This window comes from Carassius gibelio, chromosome B16 (assembly GCF_023724105.1).
Source record: "Carassius gibelio isolate Cgi1373 ecotype wild population from Czech Republic chromosome B16, carGib1.2-hapl.c, whole genome shotgun sequence".
Taxonomy (NCBI): Eukaryota; Metazoa; Chordata; class Actinopteri; order Cypriniformes; family Cyprinidae; genus Carassius; species Carassius gibelio.
The window spans coordinates 19,835,534-19,853,164 of record NC_068411.1 but is presented as its reverse complement, the minus strand read 5'-3'; the positions used below and the strand labels follow the sequence as shown (position 1 = coordinate 19,853,164).

At 39.4% G+C, this 17,631-nt stretch overlaps 1 protein-coding gene across 1 annotated transcript; it reads right to left on the bottom strand.

Annotated features, from left to right (window-relative positions):
- Nucleotides 1-175: 175 nt before the first annotated feature.
- On the bottom strand, nt 176-16,182 carry LOC127974711 (GON-4-like protein). Its single transcript, XM_052578176.1, has 31 exons — nt 16,015-16,182; nt 15,290-15,537; nt 15,118-15,219; nt 14,740-14,981; nt 14,468-14,542; nt 14,325-14,375; nt 14,162-14,212; nt 13,974-14,072; nt 13,579-13,689; nt 13,288-13,464; nt 12,988-13,207; nt 11,163-11,264; nt 11,033-11,073; nt 10,846-10,958; nt 8,718-8,919; nt 8,457-8,543; nt 7,945-8,119; nt 7,712-7,850; nt 7,317-7,467; nt 6,992-7,108; nt 4,930-6,696; nt 4,254-4,536; nt 3,975-4,138; nt 3,675-3,872; nt 3,439-3,582; nt 2,713-3,018; nt 2,519-2,629; nt 2,254-2,413; nt 1,121-1,382; nt 926-1,028; nt 176-842 (listed from the first exon to the last, which is right to left on the bottom strand). The coding sequence occupies exons 2-31, from the start codon at nt 15,516-15,518 to the stop codon at nt 729-731; spliced, it is 6,096 nt and encodes a 2,031-aa protein (XP_052434136.1). The 5' UTR covers nt 15,519-15,537; nt 16,015-16,182; the 3' UTR covers nt 176-728.
- Between the last annotated feature and the right edge of the window lie 1,449 nt (nt 16,183-17,631).

Sequence of the window (17,631 nt, the reverse complement as noted above, 5' to 3'; positions counted from 1 at the left end):
GTAAAATAGCTAATAATTATACAGATAATCGGAAGCAATAAATTAAAACAGAACCCGTAACAGATTTAAGTTTTTTAATAAAAATGATCAGTGAACATTTGTATATGTAAAATGTTCATTCATGTATACAGTATATACACACTCACACAAAGACACAATAAGACTTGCACAAAACTCAGTATAAATAATCATTTTATTAGTTCTCTCTTCAGATTACCAACAACTTGTGCAACATTCACAAAACTAACATCTGAAGCAAAATAAAATCAAAATCACCCTGATATAAAAATACTGTACATGCCCCCCTATATTTTCACAGAATTTACAATCAATCTGTTAGAAACAACGTCAGTGTGAATCTGCTGGTTAGAGTTTTTTTCCCCCCAGCATTGTTTGACTAATCAAATATTTCACTTTGTGCTCAATAAAGGGCTGTAAAACTTGCCAACCAATGGTAATTCAATAATCAGGCCCAGTCAGAACTGGAGCCATTTTTGTTCTACAAATCTTCGGGTATAACCGTGTATGTTGGACTTGTGTGTTTAGCATTTGTTTGAGAACACCTTCATATTTAGTGGATTTATACTTCATATGTTACAGAGAGACCTTACGACCCTTTGTCACCACACTTAAAATATGTCTTTGGCAGGTTCTCCAACTAGAAGAACTGCATTTGTGTTTTAAAGCACAGTCAACAGTTCATATGGATGGAGAAAAGTCTGCAGGCCTCAGTCCTTTTCCTCATCGGTGGCAGACTGCTGCTCAGCAGCCTCGTCCTCTGAGCTGGCTTGACACGCTGATATATGGAACAGACGCATCAAGTCCCGAAACCTCCTTGAAACCTGCAGAGACATTGTTGTTAAAAAAGGCAAAGGAAGGAAAAGCAATAAAGAAAAAAAGACATGTAACTTTATATTTGTGGTACCTCACTTGGGGTTTTGTTACCGAGCTGCTCTGACACAGCCTGAAAAGTGCTCTGATTGGCTCCTTGCTGTTGACAGGCTGTAAGGATCACTCGATCGGCCTCCCTATGAACCAGATGATAAAACAAGCACCATGTAAAACACAAGCACCATCAGATGATGCTCAGAAACCCATCACAATCTGTGGCTCTGCTCACCTGGTCCAGAGAATGACCCTCTCTCCAGTGGGAGTGAGGGAGATGTTTTTGGCACACACAGGTGTGTCTAATGCTGGGCTCAGTGCGCTCTGCTGAGTGGCATCTCTCTCTCCGGATTCAGGTGAATCTTCTTCATCCCTACTGAGCTTCTGTGTGGTCTTATGATGCCTCTCCTCTTTGTTTTTCTGGTTGTCATCATCTTTGTTCTGTATTTCCTGCTCTTGTGGGATGGGGGCAGGGGGTCTCTCTCTCTCATCACCATCTGCAGATCAGGTAAAGAATTAAAAAAATCTCTGTCGTTTCCAGTAAACCGTCAGTACACTAGATATGATACTGAATATCTACATTGATACGGATACCTACATTTAAAAAAATATATATTATATTACATGTAATACATAAAACAATATACTAATATAAATATATTAATTTAAATATTAGCAAATCAAAAGTATTTGCTCAATAATGTAAACTACCATTGAAAAGTTTTGGGCGACAACAGGAATTTTTTTTATATTTTAATTTTTTTTACAGCCAAAACAAATGAATGAATAATGAAAAATGAAATATTACAATTTTAAATAACAGTTACAGTTTTTTATTAATTTAATTTCTGTAATGGTAATGCTGAGTTTTCAGCAGCTATTACTTCAGTCTGTTCTAACCGATTTGGTGCTCTAGAGACATTTCTTATTATTATCAATATTGAAAACCGTTGTGCTGCTTATTTCTGCGGAAACCTTGCTACATTTTGTCAGGATTCTTTAATGAACAGAAAGAGCTAATATGACTATTTTGCAGATGTCCTTGCTACGTTTCTGGACCTAGATCGTGGTAGTTTCCTTGCTGTCTATGGGAGGGTCAGAGAGCTCTCGGATTTTATCATAAATATCTTAATTTGTGCTCCAAAGATGAACGACAGTCTTAAGGGTTTAGAACAACATGAGGGTGAATGATAAATGACAGAATTGTCCTTTTTGGGTTAACCATTCCTTTAACACATCTCCGCTGAATAAAAGGATTAAATGTCCTTAAAAAAATGCTCACTCCGAACTGTGTCTAATTGTAGATGCCAATTGTAAACAATGCAATTCTAACTAAAAGTAACAAAAATTAAAGAAATTAGGCTTTACCATGATTTGGATTGTATGCTCCACTGCCATTCTCATCTTTAACCTCTTTCTCTGCCTCTCCATCCTCCCCTTGTCCTCTTTCCTCCTTTTCTTCAGACTGTGCATCGGCAGATGGAAACGCAGAATCGTGACTCTTCAGTACTTTAGAGGCATTAGTGGCCTGATGATGATAATAACATATAAGGACACATGGCCTCCATCAAAACATTTGCATTTACAAGACAAAAGTGACATGCCCAAGTGACAAAATAAACACAGCGAGCACCTTGTTGCTATGACAACGCAAGCATCCCTTTCTCTTATGCCTGCGATGTTTGGCATCATGGCTGGAGTCATGACAAGGACATGAGCAATCATTCTCAGGCCAATCACAGTCCTGAAGAAAAGAATGAGATTAACATCTAAACAAGGATGGGGAAAACAACTGTGAATTCACTGGTATGAGCCGAATGAAGATACCTTGAAGTTGCCATGGGTGTGCATTTCTTTCCTCCTCCTGCTGCTGATCTGTCGAATCTTGTGGGACTCTTCATCCTCCTCTAGATCAGGCAGAGTTACTCCCTCAAATCCTCCCCATACACCATCTCTAGAGCCCACGTTCATCCCTGCCTCTCCATCTGTCCCAGTGCCCACGTCCTCCGGCCAAACTGCCTCCTCAAACTGGCCAGGACGTGCCGGGGTTGGACGCATCTCGTCAAAAAACATCCCAAATTCTCCCTGTAGGTGCGTGTGGCCCTTAAGAAGGCTGGCCATCTGTGCTTTGAACTGAGTCACAAAAGCAGAAATAGTGGGATTTAAGAAAACAAAAACAATAAAGTCCAAAAAAAAAACTTTTTTTATTATTAGATTTTAGTTTTATTGGGTCCTTGCTGTGAAACTACAAACAAATGCGTGAATAGTATCAAGTAATGCGATTTCATGGACATTATAATTTAATGTTTGGGGTTGATATAATTTTTAATGTTACTCTTATGCTCAACAAGGCTGCATTTATTTATGTGGAAATTATACTTTTTTGTCTGGAATCTGTGATGAACAGTACATTCAAAAAGTACGGCATTTATCAGAAACAGAAATCTTTTGTAATCTTTAGTGTTTTTTATTGAATTAATGCATCCTTGCAATCTTTCTAAATAAATAAGTGTAATTCTGAATGGTAGCATATCTCTATATATTCCTTTATACCTCTTCAATCCCAGCAGGACTGAGAGGACTTCCACTCTGCAGCGCTCTCACTATCTTCTGGTAATGAGACGGATTCTCCCCAAAACTGATCTCCAACTGACGCAGGAATCGACGACTCCTCTCAAAGGCTTGCTGCTCTTCAAACTGTGGATGGGAGAACGATTAAGTAGCGATTACGTTACTTAAATCACTTATTTCACAATTCACTATTCGGTCTATAAAATGATTGTATTTACCAGTCCACACTCCAGAGCTTGCTCAGGCAAAAGAAAAGCAGCAAAGTCTTTGAGGAGCTCAGGCCAGTCTTTGAGCAGAAGCTTCAGCTGGGAGAACAACTCTACAACACTGCGACTCTCCCCCACCTGGTCAAACTCATAAAGCAGCCTTAAAAACTCCTCCACCTTGCCAGGAATGTCTTGCAAGGCCTCACGCACCTACAACAGCAAACGAAATGGAAGGAATATAAGAGAACAATCAGTGTTTCTCTAATTGATATAAAAGTGATTCAAGTGAGTCAAATATCCAAGAGGTCTGACCCGGCTGAGATAAGCCTGGGCAAAAGCCATGTCTTTGCTCTCTCTCATTGGATCGTTGTCTAAGATGTGGTCATCGTATAACAGAAGCAGCTTTGAGGCATCTTTACTTCCTCGTTCTTGATGTCGACCTCGCTTCTGACTACGTGTGGGTTGGCGACCACGGCCTGCACGAGTAAATAAACTGAATGAACTGAACAATTCATACTGAAAAATGAACCAACCAGAGTTCAATTCAACTGGCATCCCTGAAAACAATATGGTGTTAAAAGTTGGGCTGACCTCTTCCACGGCCCCCTCCTCTCCCGCTGATCTGTGGAGGGTCGTCGCCAGGCAATGCTTCTCCCTCAGAAAGCTTTCCACCTTCTCCCTCCCCTGCTTCCATCTCATCACCCTTCATCACACCATCATCCTCATCCTCCTGGGAATTCTGGGATGCAGGGGAGATTTGGGAGTTTGGGGAGGTGGGGGATGTTAGGGATGTGGGTGAATTGTCGTCCTCCGAGTCCCTCTCTCTGCACAAGCTGCTCTCTGATGCCAACCAGGTCAACTTCTCCATTGTCTCCTACCAAGGGAACACAGAGGAAACAAATGAATAAAACTCTAGAAAGATATGGATTACAGACTCGAGCTTTTAAGCATAATACTTATTTAAGAATGCATGATATATCAGTACCAAATCGATTATAGATCAATTTATTGTTATCTGTTATATGTACTTGTGCATATTCATTTAATATTTTTTTATATATATCTTTAATCTTTGTAGTCATTCAACACTCACCTAATCTTTGAAAACACACACAAACAAAAAATGTAATGACATTTTTAAATGCAATCTCGCAGTCTCAAAATGAATTTGTATTTTCATCCTGCACATTCTAATGTCGTGATGCCTAAATTCACTTGTAGCATTTAAAATGACTGCTTTTAGTAATTTAAATTTATCTAGACAAACCTGAAGCTCTGGAACAGACAAGACGGATTCCTCTGATGCCGATGACATCACTTCCTCTTCATCTTCATCCTGTGTGAGATCAAAATCCTCCTCTTCTTCATCCCTTTCTCCATCATTCCCTTCCCTTCCTTTGTCGCCACTTCCATCCCCATCTGTTTTCCTGTCACCTTCTCCATCACAGTTCTTCTCGGCTTCATCTTCATCACGTTCTCCGTTTCCCCCACTTTCCCTCTCCTCACCCCATCCCTCCTCGTTCCCACTGTTTTGTTTCTTTCCCCCGCTAGACTGTTGCTCCTTTCCATCTCCAGTGCTGCGTTTGTGCACTCCTGGTGTTTCCTGTCTGCCAGAGGCGGATTGGATAGGAAGACACTCTACAGTATCCATCTCCACCCTCGCAGAAGCTTCAGCACCACTGTCCGTGCTGGTCAAACTGGAGTCAGGGCTGCAAGAGGACTCCGAGAGTGCCAGGAGAGGACTACCAAACAAAGCACCTGCCATTTCCTCTTCCCATCTATCTCCAACCATTTCCTCAACCTCTTCTCCTCTATTTGGCAATGATGTGGCTGGCGTTTGGGTGTTTAAAGGCACCTCAGTCCTGCCTTTGACATTTATGATTTTGGAGCTAGAATGAATGTCAGGACAGTTGGTTTGCTGGGATACACTTCCTGGTGCGCCTTTAGCAGGCAGTGAAGCAGGTTGGTTCAAAACGATGGAGTCTTTGGGAAGAAGAACAAACTGAGGAACACCTGCAGATGAAACAGTTTGAACCAGCACAAACTGAGAACAGTCTGCTGCTGTAAGAGGAGAGAAGACATTCCTTTGACCATTTTCCATACTATGCTGCATGGGAGTGACATCCTTCATGGTTTGCATAGAGTCACATTTGGATCTCTGTGTCGTCTTTCCAATGTAGGGATTTGAGGAATTTTCCAAGTCATTTGTCCCTGGAACTAAGTGTATGACAACATCCTGAGAGGGAGATGTGACCACTCTGTGTGTGGTGGCATTTTCATGGGCTTTGATAACAATGACGTTATCTGATGGAAAATTCTGGGTGACATTCAAGGATATTGGCTGATCTATAATGACAGCAGGGTTGCTTATGTTTCCTATATTCCCAGGGGACAGGGGCAAGAGCTGGGGCAGCTGGGAAGCTGGTCTCAAAGGAGCGAGTTTTCTAGGCATGGTCCGTTTATGGAGTTTACTGGACATCTGCTGCATGCCACACATCTTGACAGTCCCAGTACTAAGTAGAGGGATGTCACTTGGGGGTCTCTCGACTGCAGTAGGAGGAAAGTTGTCAGGAGGGTGTGCTGGATTACCAACCCCCAATTCTGTAGAAAAATACTGGAAGTTAACAGGACAAGAGGTGCTTAGTGGGACAGTCCCATGGGCAGGGGTTAAAGGGGGCTGCACCAATGGAAACACCCCATTTATAGGAGTGCTAGGCGCTTGGGTTAATAAAATCACACCATGTGCTGGGAGTGGTGTGGAGACATTGCTCAATACATTTCCTGAACTTGTAGGACATGGAGGCGCTTTAGCCAGTGGTGCGAGAGTAGGACGGGCGAAACCACGTAGAGGCCGAGATTTGGGCTGTGAAGGCCGAATTGGTCTCTGTGAAGGGTGCAGACGCAGAGTGACGCCTTTAGGAAGGAACTGTGGGTAGCGTGTTCCTTTCGGGAAGACAAGGGTAGGAGATTTGGGGTTGGAGGTCACCTTTAAACTGCCCTGAAAAACTGCCCTATGGATGTATGGCAAGCTTTTCTGTAAAGAAATTTTAAAACATCAGGGATACTTAAAATCAGACAGATAAAAATGTTTTATAATGGTTTTAGTAAAAGAGTCTAGTGCAGTGATTCTTAACGACATTCTGATGGGCCCAAGACGTCTTAATAATTTACATTTTGTTATTTTAACAATGTTAATGCTAAAAAAGATTTGTAAAATTATTTTACAATTGTTCAGTTTATTTTTATTACAACAGAAGAACCAGCGGTACATGTCAGCCTTCAGTTATCGTCTTTGAAGGTCCACCTAGGGGTCTAGGAAGTTATAATACCTTCAGCCAGTTGGGCATGACTTCCTGCTCTCTCTCCACAGGAGGGCACTCCTTTCCGGGCACCACAGGTCTGCACATCACTGGCAAGGGAGTAACCACACGATTCTGCCAGTAAAACTAAGAAAAACAACATTACACAGTCATAACTTTTAACCTCCATTCATCACGATTAAGAATTATTATTTTAAATTGTAGCTTCAGAAGGTGTTGAAATCATAGATTATTAAACCATAATTAAACACCGATAATAAATAAACCATGGAGCAAAGGTCCACCCACCAAGGGCTCAGGGCTCAATTCATATTATAGTGTATATGAAGATCACCTTGATGATGTTGTGCGGGGCTTTGGGGGCCACCATGTCCTTCACACGCACACGCAGCTGCTCCTGACGCTTGGGCCGAATCAGATAGCGGCTCATCAGGTGATATGGGAACTCTGTCTGAGCGAAGTGCTTTAACCCCAAGACTAAGAGACTGGAGAGGTGAGAGCAGGGGACGAGAGCGAGGCAGAGGGTAAACTGGGAGAAGGTAAATCTTTGCTAGGTGGTGTCAGTTGTCCAAACTCAACAAAGCTTTTTGAATCAAGACTCAGCAAAAAGCCCATATCAACATTTCTTCCTTCACTGACCAATTCAAGTATTATTGGTGTGCAATTATTTATATACTATATTAAAATATAAAAAATGTACTCCTGTAATTGAGTCATAGCCAATCGTACCAGTCTTCTCCTTTGGTGTAACATATTTTGCCGCAATGGGGATTCAGCCTACAGTGTGGCAGAAGCTCTGGGTACAGAAACACAGAGCGTGTGGCGAACAACCACGCAAGACCAGCAGGGAGCAATGGGTACGAATGAGCTACAAAAACAAAGAAAACATACTGCCATCATATATACACATCTGACTTTATTGATTTGATTAATTGGGTCATATGAAATAGGAGATGCTTAACCTGAGTTTGGGCGAATGGGTTTGGGAAGAAGATACAGAGGAGAGGGACACTGCTTTAACTCCTCCAACAAGTTGAGGGAGGACTGCAAGTTACACACCCTGAACATGCTTCTAAAACCTGGATTAACCGCTGACCTCTCCTCCTCTGCCCGCTCTGCAAATGACAGCAACTCCCCCTGTTGAAAAAGGACAGGAAACAAGGTCAAATTAAAACAACTTTTGAGAAAAAGCATCCACTTGGATGATGCGACGGCAGCCACACACCAGCTACAGGTGGAGAGGAGAGAGAGTCATAGAGCCAATCAAGTGGTTTGGGATTATTAGGAGGCCATGATTACTTTTAGTAAAGATGACAAAAATAAAATAATAATAATAAAAATAAAAAGAATCGGTCAAGCAACACATTTTCTTTCCGCTGGTCACTTTTAAATCATGTGCCGTATTCTTTTCTTGTTCCTTACATTTTACTTCTAAAAACAAGACACTGGTGTGTTTAATCCATAATTTTCTTACCAGGAATTGTTTGGTGGTTTGAGCTTCACTCTGTAGTGCCTCCACTGGGTTGCACAGCATATTGACCTGTGTCAGTAACTGGACATGCTGCAGAGAAAAAAAAATAAAAATAAAATACTAAATGACAAATTAATGACTATTAAATAAAATCATGAATCACACCTATCAGACAAAAAGCAACATTCTTTGGGCAAAAGACTAGATCCTTCCTTAAGTAAATTAAGTATGTTCATTGTGCACATTGGTGTTTAAAACTCTTACTTGCTGAATTTGCTGCTGCAGTTGTGTTCTCTGAGGAGACGTGACTACCAGAGGACAGCTGGACTGAACAAGAATAATGCCAGACCCACATGCATGCTGGGCGGTCCGAACCTGGTTCTCCCGTCGCTGCTGCAAAGCGTCCAGCTGCCCTCTGACTGTCCGCCTGCATGCGGTCAACATGTGAGCCAGCGGCTCCTCAAACCTGATGCGAATAGAAACACAGTGAATGGGATGTTTTTATATGTGCAGAAGCAGCATTGATACGTAATTACTGCAAAGAAAATCTGTTGAACTGGCATTCTGATGAAACATGAAATTTCTATTATTTTAAATGGCATTCTTAAATAGAGATGTCCATTCAGCCTACCTTGGTAGTACCAGAATTAAAGTATCAATAACAAATATATAAAAATTACAAATAAATCACTATGAATTTTTATTTAATTTGTGAAGCATTTCCAAGAGAGGAATGAAGTGGGAGTTGATTTTTTCCCAAGAGTAATAATGAAAAGTGGGCATTCCATAGAAAAATGGAGCCAAGCCTAAATGAGAGTAATTTGACAGCTGCATATATATAATTGCATGATAGCAGAATTATCAACAGGCAACATAATTATGACTCATTGATTCAAATGTCTTCCTTTACATGTAAGCTGACATTAATTAAAAATCAAATCATTGTTTCGTTAATCATCAAATATGTCTAGCAAATTAAACAGGCCAAGTCTCTTACACTCTCTGTAGCCTAGTGAATAAGCATTGCAGGGACGGTGTGCACACACTCCCTCTCAGTGTGAAAAAGACACCACAGACGTCAATGTACCTCGTTAACATTAATAAAAAAAAACATCAACCAGATCTCTGTCTGTGCCCAGAACACAGTGACGCACATGGACCACACAAACACTACTAGCTGTAATGGCCACTTCTCACTGTAAATAATAAGCTGCAAAATTGTGTGACATGTCCATCTCATGACAGTTGTGTGCTGATTGATACTATGCTATTTCCGTAACAATGTTGCTTACATCCATACTCAAAGAACTCAGAGGTGACAAGCCTAAAGTGACGACGAGTTTTAAATAAGGGTTCAGACAGGTACTGTTGATGATCATAACATCAAAAAGGGGCATACAGTTTAAGGCATGCCCTTTCATTCTGTGTCAGAGGTTTGTTTGTGTGTGTGCGTGTGTGCGCGTGCACACACATGCATTTAGCCGTTATGTTTTCCAGTAAATGAGCTCTATTTAAAGCCTCTGTGCCTGGATTCTGCACGTAGCAGAGGCATATGGTGAAATCTTTTCAGCACGTTCACAGTGGCATACACACCTGCACCTGTACAGTACTCAGCAGTGGTGGTGGAAGGTATATGTGTGTGTGTGTTCAGTCTATAGTGAGTGTGTACATGTAGCTCTGCAGTGTCCATTATATGTCCTGGGTCTATAGTGAAATAACTGGACACATTAGAGCATTTCTCTGCCTCCCTACCCAAACAGACACAGCACTCCTTTGCTGCTCTGTCCCAAAGGGAGGACTCAACTTCAGAGTGTATTAATATTTCTTCTTGCTTCATATCTTTTATATGATAAAATACCTTTTTTAAAATAAGAAAAAAAAATGCTAATACAGGAGGAAAGAAATACAGGAACATAATATAATAAATAAAGAAAATATAGAAAAAAAAGTATATATATATATATATATATACACACACATACACACACACAAACACACACACATACATACATACACAAATACATATATATATATATATATATATATATATATATACATACATATACATACATACATATATATATACATACACACACACACACACACACTATATATATAGCATATAAGTCAAATTAACAATATATTAATAATATCAAGAAACATTATTAATTGTCAGTCGTATTTCACACAATAAACAATAAATGTAAAATGTTTAACACACATATATTATTAGTTTAAAATTATATGAAATTTAAAAGCAATATCAAATTTATTAAAATAAAAATGTAAATAGAACATATATTTAAATATATAAATAAAAAAATTGGAAGTGTAAATTAGGACAGAATGTCCATAGAAATGGCCAAAATCCTAGGGTGTGTGTGTGTGTTACCTAATGGCTTGAGGGACATTGAATTGTGGTGCGTCATTGGCCTCCTCGTCACGTTCCTCATCTTCTTCGTGACCCTCCTCGTCTTGTTCATTGGCAGCCAACTCATCATGGAACTATAAAACAGGAGGGAAAATGAGTGAGGAGTGACTGGACTTAGTTTGTTCCTGTTAGTGTTAAGTCCACTTACTGTTTCAAACAGCTCTTCCATGAGCTCATTGACTTCCTTCTCTGCAAAAGAGAGATGAAATCATTACTAAAAGCAAATACTTCAAACTGAGTGTTTTTTCCAATCTACAACCTGTAGAAAAAAAACTCACTTGTGATACGAACAGCACGATCATTTCGATAATCCTCCAAATCTGGCTCATCTAAATCATCCAGGAAGTTATATTCAGGGTCATCATCTTCATCAGCCTCTTCTGAAATACAGAGAGGGAACTGTAAGAAGAACTGTACCCTTCATGTGTGAGAACACACGTAGAGCAGTGATGCAGAGAGGAAACTGGGGAAAAGGTCAGGGGAAGAAAAACATGAGTGGAAAAAACTGAGGTGGTATTTAACCACGGACACACACACACTAAACTAGTCTCACACTCAGAGAAAGCCATTACAACATTTAAGAAAAGTGCTTTGACAGCATCTGTCTGAGTGAAACAGGCATGATAGTGATTTGTTTAAAGCACATGATCGCACATGGAGATTCACTTGTTCAGCCCAGGCCAGTAAACAAGAATGAGAGGGGTCCAAAACAGCCCCAATTAATACTATATACACTACCAATCAAATGTTAGGGGAATAATATAAAAAATATTCTATGATCACAAAGGTTGCATTTATGTGATCAAAAATACAGTAAAAATAATATGTTAAATATGATTACGATTTAAAACAACTGTTTTCCATTTTAACATTTTAAAGAGCTAATTATTCCTACGATCACAAAGCTGAATTTTCAAGAAGCCATTACTCCAGTCTTTAGTTTCACATAATCCTTCAGAAATCATCTTAATATGCTGATTTGGTGCTATAGGACCATTTCTTATTATTATCAATGTTGAAAACTGTTGCACAGGTTTAAAAAGGATTTCAGAATTCTTTGATGAATAGAATGTTCAAAAGAATAGCAATAATGTACTTCTTGTACTTCTAATGCATACTTGTTAAATATTTATTATTTTGGGTAATGTTTAAAATATTTTTAGGAGTAGTTAATCTTTGTTAAAAAAAGAAAATAAAAGTCATAGTTCATGTTTGCTCATTAAATAATACAGTTGCAAATTTACATTTTAACAACATGTTATTAAATATTGGAATACCTAAGATTAATGAATGTTCAGAAGAATTTGTCATTGGCAGTTTATGTTAACCAATGAATTAACTAATGTTAAAAATAAAGCCCTGATGTAAAGTGCGAATTAACAATAAAAAAAATCCAAAAATGTTCAAACTATACCTATGGCACGTTGTAGTCCAGATTAAAATAACCCATTAAGTCTTAAGTATTTGGCACCGTGATGAACATCATAGCAGATACACAAATCTGAATGGCTATTTAAAATTATTTAAATATGTTTCAGAAAGTAGTCCAGCTGGATTATTTAAGGGGTTTCCAGGGTAAGGACATTTTCTGCAGTTTAGCGCCATCTGCTGTCAGAGAGTGAATGTGCTTTCATTCAGCTCGACCCTCAAGTGTTCCTTCATGTGCTTCTCTTACATGCTTGTTTACATCAGAGCCACAGAGTCTTTCAAGCAGCATACAGCGGTGTTGTGCATTTTGACCAGTTGATGGGAATAGTATTCTATTGTATTCTAATGCATTCCAAAATAAGAATAATTTGCGATATTTATAAGTGCCCATGAACACAATATTGTGCATATTCAATGCGTGATATATTGAATTACTGAATAACGGCACAAGTCTAATATATATATATATATATATATATATATATATATATATATATATATATATATATATATATATATAAATAAAAAATATTGACAGAAATTAAAAAGGATATAGAATATATTTTTGAACATCTTGTGCAGTAGACACTACATATAAAATATTGACAGAAATTAAAAAGGAAATAGAATATATTTTTTTGAACATCTTGTGCAGTAGACACTACACCAGCTGACCTTCATTGTCCAGGTTAGAGGTCATGAGCCCCTGCAGCCACTGTGTCCATTCACGGTCCTCTGGTGTGGAGACGTTATCGTACATATCTGGCGTGATGTCCGGCGCACAGAGCTCTGCCTCCAGCTGATCCAGAGGGATGTCCCTCAGCGGACGCTTTGACCGAGTACGACAAGCTACCAGATTTCCATCTGGCTCTCCTCCACCACCATTACTCAAAGTCTTTGGCAGACAGACAGACTGGTTTTACAGACAAAACCATATATACTAGGCAGAGAGAGTTTGAGAATGTGATTCTGTACCTGGTAAGGCTCCATGCAGAGAGGACTGAGTTCAAGTTCTTTATCTACAGCATGTAGTTTCTCAATAAAGGGGTCTGGTGCCCTAAGGGACCGTGAGGGGGCACTGGATTGAGGAGGTGGGGCAGGGGGACCCATAGGCACTGCTTCAACTCTCAAGTGCCTGGAGAGCTTGGGCTTCTGTAACAGGAATGGAGGAGGACGAAAGAGAGACAAAAGTGCCTTAATCCTTGAGCACTGTGCAAAAAGAATTAAATATAAGTGTGAACGTGATTGTAATGGTGCATAAAGTACCAGTCTGGGGCTGTTGCTAGCATCATCACATTGGGGAGGTGTATGAGAGGACAAACGTCTGCTGACACGCGGCGAGGAGGCTGTGCTCTCTACATCACTCTCCAAAAAAGTCTGAGAGAAAATTCAAAAATTTTCTTTTATAAAACAGTCAAAACGCTTTTACTGTAGAGCTGGTAATCTTGTAAAAAGTGTACTTTTGTGACTTTTTTAATTAAATATCTTTTTAAAAGTAATTTATTCCTGTGATTTTCAGCAGCCATTACTCCAGGACCAGCAGCCATTACTGATTTGGACCTCAATAAAGATGTCTAATTATTATCAATATTTTTGTGAAAACAGTTGTGCATTTTAAGAAGAAAATTTTAATTAAGTATGATATTATATATGTTATGCACCTCTTCAGCTGTTTCATCTTCTTCGTCTTCATCAGGACAATACTCTTCATCAGAGGAGTCCTCCTCCTCTTGCAGGGGAATGTCCACAAACTGGGGTGGCTAAGGAGAGAGTCCCATTTACCGATTAGCAGTGAACATCAATCAAATAACAAACAACACAAACACTCTCAGGTGATACAACCTCATACCTTAATCTCACTTGACTTCTTTATTGGAGAGATGTTCCAATTGCCCATCCCCTGAAGAAGAAAAAAATAATAATACAATCAGATCCCTCATATAATAGCTTAAAATACTCAAAACCTGCTCATGAAAAGAAAAAAAAAAAAGAAAAAAAAAAGACATACTCACCACCCCTTTCTCAACAACTTCTTTGAGCTTAGAACGTGTCATTTTAGGCTCCTAAATTAAACAGAATATACATATAAATCATATAAAAATGCCGATTTTCAAACAGACTTCCACTATAAGAGTTAAATAAAAGAGGAACTTACAAACATGGGCATATCTTGTGTGTCTCTTATAGCAGCTTTCATCATGGCCACAACATGCTCATTGGTTACCACCTCCTGAGGTCAAACATTTTTTTTTATTTTTTTTTATATTTATTTATTTTTTATATATTTATTTTAAAACTACATTTGATGGTAGCATTTTTCTCGAAGGCACACAGATTGATTTAATACTACAAGAGCATTTGTTTGATGTCAAAAGAATACATGCATACAATTTTAACAGACTTCCATCTCATTGAAATCAGACTCACGTGGATGATGTTACGAACGTTGACAGAGGAGAGCTTGAGCTTTTTTGATTTGAGTGTTAAATCTCTATCCAGCTTCCTCAGCTCTTCCTCACTCTCAATCTCTTCCTCAAGCTCTTCTAAAGTATTCTCCATCTCTCCATTCTTTTCAGGGATCTCTCCATCCACCTGATTCACACCACTCTTCGTTACATTCACTCCATTCCTTTTCTTTAGCCACTCCTCCCCTTCACACCTGTCCTCGTCTAAAGGTTTACAAGCAATGAGACTTCGCTCAGACTTTGGAAAACCCCTAAATTCAACAGTGATGTTTATCTTATTTAGAAATTAACATAACTAAGTGAAGTGTGGTTAATGGCTAAGCTAAATGGTCTGACTCACCCACAGTGATGACCAGACCCAGCTCTGCATCCTCCTCTGACTGCAGTGGGGATGAAATTGGAGAGGAGGACTGGACACTGTCACTGTCGTCCTCACCATGGCCTACAAACACACCAAATATCATGCTCTGGTCTAAGCTTCAGTCAGGTAATACTGCTTGAATCTACACTACCTGCATTGAAGTTCTGCTCATGGCAATTGGATGGATGGACATCTTTATCTGGAGACAGCGTCTGGATTGAGGTCCATCTCTTGTTCTTAGTGGGGGTTGAGATCTTTCTTCTCCAGGAACTAGGAGACAGTTTGACAGAGAAAGACGACCTGCTAATAGATTCTCTCTTAGGTGCTTTGGCAGGATTTGGCTGTGGTTCTGGAGAAGAAGACTTGCGTTTCCGCCCCATGTTCAATCGGTCTCTGAGCCTGAAAAGTCAGGTAACGTTAATGTTGAAGAAAACTAGGGATACAAACTAATGTCTTGCAACAAATCATCAAAAGTGTGTATTCAAGAAATTATAAAATAAATAACATTAACAGTGTGATAAACAAAACAAATAGTACAACATTCCGTTGTCTAAAAACCCAGCGAGCCACCTTACTATATTATTATAAATACATACTTGTTTATATTCAGTTAAAAGAAAAAAAGTTATAACTTAACAGAAAAACGTACACTGTAAAATTTATTTTTATTTCTAATTCACTGTTAAGCCGATGGAGAACATAAACAGTGTAACGTTATCTGTACGTTTTTTTCTGTAAATGTTAGCTTATTGGCTAACTGAAGTTAGCATTGCGCCTCTAAATAATACATATAACTTGGAAACAGTTTACATTTGTGAAACGGGATGGTGTTATTTGCTGTGTTAACCTTTCATAATGTAAAAAAAATACTCTTACCCTCGAACAAGTTTTTGTAGCCATCGGAGGCTTTCTAATACACATTACCCGCCGCTTCACAACAAACGACGGGCGTCGCGGTCATTTCGTTCCCTCACAAACACAGACAGTGACAGACCGTTCCTACACCTCCGTACATCCATCACGACGACTGCCTGTGCACCCCTTTCAAGGAAAAGAACCTCAAAATCACAATAATGACCTTTTATATTTTTATCTTCTGTACATCTGATTTGCTTCCTTATATTTTATTTAGGCACAATTAGCATATATGTTATTACGACTCTATTCGACCCTGCTGTCAGCCTGTGAGTCTAACTATTTTAGTTTCACTGTACAGCTAACGTTAGGCGGTTAAGAAAAGAAACAAAAATAAACTAATTATAGATAGATAGACCGACAGACAGGCAGACAGACAGACAGACAGACAGACAGACAGACAGACAGACAGATAGATAGATAGATAGATAGATAGATAGATAGATAGATAGATAGATAGATAGATAGATAGATAGATAGATAGATAGATAGATATTCTAGGTCTATAATATCTTCATGCTTTTCTTTTTGTTAGAGAACATAAAGTAGGTCTTTAGCTTTCGTTCACAATAGCAGGCTACTAAAATAAACAGATTGCTAAATTTTACATTTATGTATACAGAATGTAAATAGTATGACTATATTATAAAATCATTTTAATTTTGTTATCATAAAGGGAGGAGTCTATTGTCGGGACTGTGTAGCCCATGTTCACTCGAGTTTCTCACTGTTGTCCAGAAGTGGAGCAGTGCGAGATTTCCTCGTTCATACGCTGTGAAATAGAATATATTTTCTATTAATCTTAAAATAAATTGTCTGCAAAGAAAATTATTTCAACTACAATCATTTTTTGACTTAACGGAAGAATAAAAAAACTTTACCGACATTTAACTCGAAAGTTGTATGCCAGCTGTAACAATGGTCAGAAATCTACCAGCTCGTGATTTTGCCTCTAAGCGAGAAAAACCCCGCCAATCAAGAGTTTGGCCGATTCAACCGGCAGCAACGAGACACTTCATGGTGGTGACACCTGACACTGTTCCCGAGTTCACCATCCCCTCACTGTGTCCGGCGAGACTCGGGGGATGCGGAAGAGAGGAGGCTGGAGTCGGGAGTGGACGGCGGCACATTCTTCCCCGGTCCACATCACCGTTAGTCCGAGCAATCCCGCGCTGCTGCCCGTTCTCAGAGGAGCACGACTTGAGCTTTGTGGACGATCTTCAGACTCATATTGTGTCAGACCCGGCCACCAGAGCTGCAATGTCATTGCCTCATCTCAGCAAAATGACTACTCCGTATGGCTTTCTGACACTTGGGGAAAGTCCATGCGTTTGCAGAAGGGAATCGTTGTTTTTTGAGGAAAGTGTATTGCAGGAATTTCTCAGAAATGCAAAGCATACGGCTTGTTTAACTAACGTTACGCATGGTCCTGTGAAATCAAAGAACCAGTCTTACTATTCTTTCTCACAAGTTGGACACGTGAACACGCGGGCCTCGGGTGAGACAGCTCCTCTTCATCTGCGAGATTCATGTGGCCATTCAGATCTAGCGAGACCTGCTCACCTCACTGGACCTTAT